We start from the raw sequence: 8,384 nt of genomic DNA, 5'->3' as shown, positions 1-8,384 counted from the left end.
TAGCTGGAATTACAGGCACGTGCCACCACACCCAGCTAATTTTTGTATTTTTACTAGAGATGAAGTTTTGCCATGTTGGCCAGGCTGGTCTCAAACTCCTTACCTCAGGTGATCTGCCCACCTTGGCCTCCCAAAGTGCTGGGTGCTGGGATTGAGAGTTACGAGCCACCGCACCCGGCCAATGTATTTTCAATTTATATTTTCATCATACAGTGAGTTTATCAGGACATTACCCTTTCATAATTCCAGAAGAATCTATACAAACATGGCCCTCTTTAATTATCCTGAGAAAATAAAGCTTAGCGGCACTTAGACTTACAACTTACTATGAAGGAAAAGACTTTTTTAGTGCTTTTTTTTGGCTTTAAAATAAACATGATGGCATATTGTACATGTACATTTATAACTATCTTTTGTTTAGTATCAATATCTATATAAATTATCCCATAGTTTAAAACATAGACTTTAAAACCAAACTAGCTGACTTAGATTCTGATATTTTCTAACATTTCCAGGCCCAGTTTGGTTTTTTTGTTTTGTTTTGTTTTGTTTTTTGAGATGGGATCTCACTCTGTTGCTCGGGCTGGAGTGCAGTGGCATGAGCTTGACTCACTGCAACCTCCACCTCCAGGGTTCAAGCGATTCTCCTGCCTCAGGCTCCCAAGTAGCTGGGATCACAGGCACATGCCACCATGCCAGGCTAATTTTTGTATTTCTAGTAGAGGCAGGGTTTCATCGTGTTGGCCAGGCTGATCTCGAACTCCTGACCTCAAGTGGTCTGCCTGCCTCGGCCTCCCAAAGTGCAGGGATTACAGGTGTGAGCCACCATGCCCGGCCCAAGCCCAGTTTTTTGGGTTTTTTTTTTTCCCCCATTAGGCTAATAGTACTTGCCTTACAGGATTTCTATGAGTTAAAAGAGCCTAGTGCGTAGTAAGTAGTAGGTAATAGGCGTTACTGTTGTTATCTGTATTTTTAGATTCCTGCATAGTATTCCAATGGTATGAGTATATCAACATTTATATAACCAATCCTTTTACTACAAATGTTGGTTGATGCAGTTTTTCCTTTGGTGTTCCTTCTTCCCTTATCAATCTTCTGATAGTAGTAACTGTCATAGGCTATGATTTCCAGCCTCCTGAATGCATTCTCTCTATTCCATTGCTTTACTAGATATGGGGAACAGGGGAGGGAGTAAAAATAAAAATAAAAAAATTATTGTTACATAATGATGAATCCCGGGTAACTATAGTCTGTCTTTGACTGCAGAGCTCTAACTGCCTACTTGACATCTCCACTCAGTTATTTCAAAGACATCTCAACTTCACATGGAAAATGGAACCTTTGATTCCCATCCTCATAAACCTATCTCCATGGGTATTCTCTCTCTCAGTAAAAAGCATTGCAGTTTGCTTAAACCAAAAACCTGGGAGTTGGCGAGTCTCCTTAATTCTTCCTCTTCTTTTTTATGACAGGCTTACTCTGTCACCCAGGCTGGAGTGCAATGGCACAATCATGGCTCACTGCAACCTTGACCTCTTGGACTTAAGCAGTCTGCCTCAGTCTCCTGAGTAGCTAGGACTGTAGCACAGGCTACTACACCTGGCTAATTTTTTTATTTTTTGTAGAGACAGGGTCTTGCTGTGTTGCCCAGGCTGGTCTCGAACTCCTAGGCTCAAGCTGTTTTTCCACCTCAGCCTCTTAAAGTGCTGAGATTACAGGCGTGAGCCATTGCAGCCAGCCGTGTTTTCCTCCTGTTATATCCAGCATTCAGTGTATCAGCAAGCCTTATACAATACACCTCTCATCTGTGGGATCTACACAGACGCTTACACCCTTTTGTGTTTATGGTATCATCATGTTTGGCCTGTTTGCTTGCTTTAGCCTCCTAACTGACCTTTATTTTTGCTGTCTTGTCTTTTATAGTTTATTCTCCTCTAGCAGTAATAATTATAATATAGGCCAAGCGCAGTGGCTTGTGCCTATAATCCCAGCACTTTGGGAGGCTGAGGCGGGTGGATCACCTGAGGTCAGGAGTTCAAGACCAGCCTGGCCAAAATAGTGAAACCCCATCTCCACTAAAAATACAAAAATTAGCCAGGCCTGGTGGCGCATGCCTGTAATCCCAGCTACCCAGGAGGCCGAGGCAGGAGACTCGCTGGAACTGGGGAGGCAGAGGCTGCAATGAGCCAAGATTGCACCACTGCACTCCTGCCTGAGCAACAGAGCAAGACTCCGTCTCAAAAAAAAGAGAAAGGATTATAATATAAATCAGATCCTAATAATCCCCTATATGAAATTCTTCATTATCTTCTCATTGAACTTAGAATAAAATCAAAATTCCTACAAGACTGCTTGATTTGGCTCCTGCATTCTTCTCAGATGGGGCACTTCCACTCATTCATGCCTTAGACATAATAACCTTTCAGGTCCATGCCACGCTTTTTCTACCTCAGGGCTTATGCACTTAACTGTTCTTCTAGCTGCTTGTCCCCTAACCAGCTTCTGCCTATCTTTAGATATCTATTGTAATGTCATTTCCCGCTGGGTGGGGTGGCTCATGCCTTTAATCCTAGCACTTTGGGAGACTGAGGTGAGAGGATCATTTGAGTCCATTGTGAGACCCCATCTCTAAACTTTTTTTTTTTTTTTTTTTTAATTTAAAAATTAGCTGGGCATAGTGGTATATACTTCTAGTCCCAGCTACCTGGGAGGCTGAGGCAGGAGGATCACTTGATCCCAGGAGGTGAAGGCTGCAGTGAACTGTGATTGGGCCACTGTGCTCCAGCCTGGACAACAGAGTGAGAACCTGTCTCAAAAAAAAATAAAAATTTTAAAATTAAAAATAAAAAAGTTGCTTCATCAGAAAGGCTTTCTCTAACCACCCGCAAATTCAGTCATTTCATCATGTTACCCTCTATTTTCTTCAATAACATTTTCCACTTTCAAAAAAAAGTTGTGTTTACCTTGTTTTACTTGATAATTCCATTCACTCTCCTGTCAGAGTGTAATCTTGATGAAGCTGACTTTGTTCTGTTTATTGGCCTGTTCCCAGCACATGTCATGTAGTAATAATCACTTAGTAATTATTTGATACATGGATGAACAGCATATGGATCTTTTTTTTTTTTTGAGATGGAGTCGCGCCCTGTTGCCCAGACTGGAGTGCAGTGGCGTGATCTCGGCTCACTGCAATCTCCGCCTCCTGAGTTAAAGCAATTCTTCTCCCTCAGCTTCCTGAGTAGCTGGGATCACAGCCAGCTAATTTTTGTATTTTGAGTACAGACAGGGTTTCACCATGTTGACCAAGACTGGTCTTGAACTCCCGACCTCAGGTGACCCACCCACCTCAGCCTCGCAAAGTGCTGGGATTACGGGTGTGAGCCACCATGCCCAGCACATGTGAGTCTTATGATCTATCTTTTACCTTTTTAGCCTCACCAATTCCTGGACCATCATTATTTCTCAGTATATTGAACCATATACAGTCTCATGTCACAATATGTGCTACGTTGCTTCTTTGCTTTTGTTTTGTTTTATTTTTAAATAGAGACAGGGTCTCACTATGTTGCCAGGCTGGACTTGAACTCTTCGGCTCAACAGTTCTTCTGCCTCAACCTCCCAAATAATCGGGACCACAGTGCCTCTTTCTTTGTTTAAGCAGTTTCCTCTCCCTGAAATGTTATTGTCTCCTGGATCTACTTGGCAAGCACCAGTTTATCTTATGGTTTTCTCTGTAGCTTTTTCAAACCCTCTTCTCCAGTAGGATTGATTAGTAATTCTCTCCAGCCCAGCTTCCCACTAACTAGTATTTAAGCTTCTATGGCATGGGGTCTTAATTTTGTATCTACATGGTCTAGCAAGTAGCATGCACTCAGTACATTTTTTAAAACATAATCTCATTTTATTATATTTCATCCTACTTTATAGAACTTGGAAAAGTTTATTTTGCCTAGATTAATGTTAGAAAAAGAATTTGACTCTTTATCTTTCTGAATCCATAGTCTGCTTTTCCCACTATATTCTATTCTTTTTATTTGCTTTTTTTTGTTTGTTTTTTTGTTTTGTTTTGTTTTTTTGAGACAGAGTCTCACTCTGTCACCCAGGCTAGAGTGCAGTAGTGCAATCTCAGCTCACTGCCACCTCTGCCTCCTGGGTTCAAGTGATTCTCCTGCCTCACTCAGCCTCCCAAGCAGCTGGGATTATAGGTGTATGCCACCACACCTGGCTAATTTTTGTATTTTTGGTAGAGATGAGGTTTCACCATGTTGGCCGGGCTAGTTTTGAACTCTTGACCTCAGGTGACTCACCCACCTTGGCCTCCCAAAGTGCTGGGATTACAGGCATCCTGGCCTCTATCACTTCTATTTAATGTTTTGATAACTAGATCCAAATTGTTCTTTAAAAGAGAAATACAGACCAGGCACAGTGGCTCACACCTGTAATCCCAGCACTTTGGGAGGCCGAGGTGGGCAGATCATTTGAGGTCAGGAGTTCAAAACCAACCTGACCAGCATGGTGAAACCCCATCTCTACTAAAAATACAAAATATTAGCTGGCTGTGGTGGCAGGCACCTGTAATCCCAGCTTCTTAGGAGGCTGAGGCAGGAGAATCACTTGAACCCAGGAGGCAAAGGTTGCCCTCCAGCCTGAGCAACAGAGCGGGACTCAAAAAAAAAAGAGAAAAAAGTTTAAGATGTATTTTGTAATGCTATAACAAGTTAGTGCTATTTGTTAATCTTCTGTGTGTATAATGTCACTTGTTTTTAAATGTTTGCTCATAAATATTTAGTAATGTTCGTGAAAAATAATAAAGTCCCATCATCCAGCAAATTTTTTCAGCTAAGCATGTCTTAAGAAAAGCAGAACCTTTTTAAAAAATGTTTAATCTACTAAATTATTTCTCACAGGGCTATGGCATTTCCTCTGTGCCATCTGCTTCCAATTCTAAATCCATAAAAGAGAATAGTAATGCTGCCATCATCAAGAGATTTAACCATCACAGTGCCATGGTCCTGGCAGCTGGACTCAGAAAACAGTTAAGTATAAATGCAGAGGTGCAGTAACTGGGCTTTTCAAGATATCCAGATGGAGTTGTGGTGTTTTGGTTGTGGTTTTTAACGTTAACTTTTTTTTTTTCCCTTTGTTTTAAGAGAAGCACAAAATGAACAAAATAGTGAGCCCAGCAGCATGGATGGAAATTCCGGAGATGCAGACTGCTTTCAGCCAGCAGTCAAAAGGGTATGGGCAAAAAAAATAAGAAGCATTTGGGTCTCAAGTTTCTCCAAATACTTTACGTAACTGCAAGAACTATATATGCTTATTTCCTATGACTCAGTTCTTCTGACAAGATGTTAAGCAGTTAGCTTAAAGTGTATAGCATTACAAAGAGTATTTCCCCAGCTTTGGCTTGCCAGCCAACTTTCCATTGACTCTAGCCTGTTAGCCATTTTTATTGTTTTTTGTTTGTTTGTTTATTTTCCCCACATGTACACATACATACAGATTGTTCTTATATGTGATTTTTGTTCTCTGGGAATAAAATCTTCGTTTAACAGAGGCAATGTGACAGAAAAGCCAAAGTTTCATGTATATGATTTTTAAAAGAAAGTGAATTAGCCCTGTAAACCTAGCATTTCAGAGCTGAAGGTGTCTTCTCATTAAATATTGATGAAATCATTTGAGGTTGTGGAGAAGGATGGACAGAATTAGCTTCTTGTGTATTCTTCTCCTGCAACTTTGCCAAGCTATTTTGTACCTCCCTTCCTAATTAGGATAAAGCTTTCTTAGAGAGCAGTCAGGCAATGTGTATTAAACATTTAAAGCTTTATATCCTTAGTTCTACTTGTGGACATTTAGTTCTTAAGAAAGGCATGCTAAGATTTAGATAGAAATATTCGTTACAATATCACAATAAAGACAGTAGCAAGGATTCTGTTATCTGTAGTGCATTTATACAATAGAGATTGATGCAACTATTATTTTGAAAGCATTAATGATATATTGCATCAAAGAGTTCACAGAACAGATTGTACAGTACAGTTTTATGCACAAAAAAATAGTTTGTGAACTTTGAAAGGGCCTTCAAATGAATATGCTAAACAGTTATCTTTCAATAAAGAGATTATGGATAAGTCTTAATTTCTTTCATTTATTTCAGTAATTTAATGTTGTTGTTGTTGTTGTTTGTTTGTTTTTTTGAGACAGAGTCTTGCTCTGTCACCCAGGCTGGAGTGCAGTGGTGCAATCTCAGCTCACTGCAACGTTTGCCTCCTGGATTCAAGCGATTCTTCTGCCTCAGCCTCCGGAGTAGCTGGGATTACAGGCATGCACCACCACACCTGGCTAATTTTTGTATTTTTAGTAGAGATGGAATTTTGCCATGTGGGCTAGGCTGGTCTTGAACTCCTGGCCCCATGTGATCTGCCCACCTCGGCCTCCCAGAGTGCTGGGATTACAGGCATGAGCCACTGTGCCGGCCTATTTCAGTAACTTAATGTTTTTACAGGCATGTATTACCTGTAAAATTAATAAAGCCAGTAAGGTATTTCTTTTTTGAAGTAAAGCAAAACTAAAATATAAGTTGTAAAGAAGTTAGAGAAGAAATCTATTTAGTGATGCTTTCTTTGTATACTGTTGCACTGAGTACCCTTGATTCTTGGTGGTGAACAAGTTATCAGAAATTTCTTGGCCAGGTGCCGTGGCTCATGCCTGTAATCCCAGCAGTTTGGGAGGCCAAGGTGGGTGGATCACTTGAGGTCAGAATTTCTAGAACAGCCTGGCCAGCATGGTGAAACCATGTCTCTACTAAAAATACAAAAATTAGCCAGGCGTGGTGACGTGCACCTATAATTCCAGCTACTTGGGAGGCTGAGGCAGGAAAATCACTTGAACCTGGGAGGTGGAGTTTGCAGTGAGCGGAGATCGCACCACTACACTCCAGCCTGAATGACAGAGCAAGATTCCATCTCAAAAAATAAAAAAGAAATTTATTTATTTGTGTGAATTTTTACAAATCAGATACTTCTCGACTTAAATGGGTCTACATCCCAGTAAACTCATCAGAAGTTGCAAATACTGTAAATCGAAAATGCATTGAATACACCTAATGTATGGAACACCATAGTTTAGCCTATCCTACTTTAAATGTGTTCCGAGCACTTAGATTAGCCTATAGTTGGGCAGCATTACCCGCTGTAAAGCGTATTTTGTAATAAAATGTTGAATATCTCATGTAACTCATTGAATACTGAAAGTGAAAAACAATGTATGGCTATTCAAAGTATGGTTTCTCTACTGAATGTGTATCACTTTGACACCATCATAAAGTTGAAAAATTCCAAGTCAAACCATTATAAGTCAGGGGCTATCAGTATTCAGTAGTAAATGCTGGCTCTAACTATTCTTCCAAGTCAGTGGTTGACTGCTCTTTATTCTATAAAGGGTTACAATTTATAGATTCTCTCACTTGTAGAATGAGAGATTCAGAATTAATAGCAGACAGAGTCCCTACCTTGATGGAGCTTTCAGTTAAGTGTGAAAGTCAGGTGACCTAACTAGGCCTTGGCATACGTTTAGGATTTGGATTGTTAACGGGAGCTTGGGTAGGGACATGTCATAGGTAAGGCGACAGCAGGGGTAGAAATAAGCTTGACATATGTCAAAAATCATGAAGATATCAGTAATCCTTGAAGTTGGCTGAAGGGTATAGAGTTGAGAAAGTAATAAAAAAAGAAAAAAAAGTTAGGCTGAGTCTAGGTAAGGATGTGTTTCTCTGAGTATCATATGAGGAGGTCAGATTTGTTCTGTACCATAAAGGGACTATTTAGAATCTTAAAGTTGGAGCAATTTAAAATGTTAAATTTTCAGATTGACCTTTTTTGAGATATAGTTAATAACCTGAATGTTCTGATTCTAGTCTTGGTAGTCAGTAAGAGTTGACCAGATGAATTTCATAGCTTTGTAGAGGAAGACATTGCAAGGCTGATTTGCACAAATGTTTACATAGATCATGTATCTTTCATAAGTAATATGTTTTTATTATTACAAGGCTGTAAAAATTTAAGCAGGTTGTTACTAGCACAGGGGGTAACAGATTAATGAAATTAATGAATAAAATTAGTAAAAATAAAGAGTCCAGAAGTAAACCCAAATACATGGAGGAATTAAGCATATATATGATACACATGACATTTTAAAAGTCAGTGAGAAAAGATGAATTATTTTACAAATGGTGTTAGAAGGACTGATCGATAATTTTGTTAAAAGAAACTTAGATTCCCGGGCCGGGCGCGGTGGCTCACACCTGTAATCCCAGCACTTTGGGAGGCCGAGGTGGGCAGATCACGAGGTCAGGAGATCGAGACCATCCTGGCTAACACGGTGAA

The 8,384-nt window shown here is 40.1% G+C and overlaps 1 protein-coding gene across 4 annotated transcripts in view; it reads left to right on the top strand.

Annotated features, from left to right (window-relative positions):
• GTF2H1 (general transcription factor IIH, polypeptide 1, 62kDa) overlaps positions 1-8,384 on the top strand; it is a 51,279-nt gene that overhangs the window by 21,084 nt on the left and 21,811 nt on the right. For all 4 annotated transcript variants that reach the window (XM_011992925.1, XM_011992926.1, XM_011992928.1 and 1 more), the window contains 2 exons: positions 4,908-5,035; positions 5,151-5,238. In XM_011992925.1, coding sequence (XP_011848315.1) covers positions 4,908-5,035; positions 5,151-5,238 — 216 coding nt within the window. The remainder of the gene's footprint in view (positions 1-4,907; positions 5,036-5,150; positions 5,239-8,384) is intronic.

This window comes from Mandrillus leucophaeus, unplaced genomic scaffold (assembly GCF_000951045.1).
Source record: "Mandrillus leucophaeus isolate KB7577 unplaced genomic scaffold, Mleu.le_1.0 Scaffold420, whole genome shotgun sequence".
NCBI classification, from domain to species: Eukaryota; Metazoa; Chordata; class Mammalia; order Primates; family Cercopithecidae; genus Mandrillus; species Mandrillus leucophaeus.
This window is presented reverse-complemented; position numbering and strand designations above follow the sequence as displayed.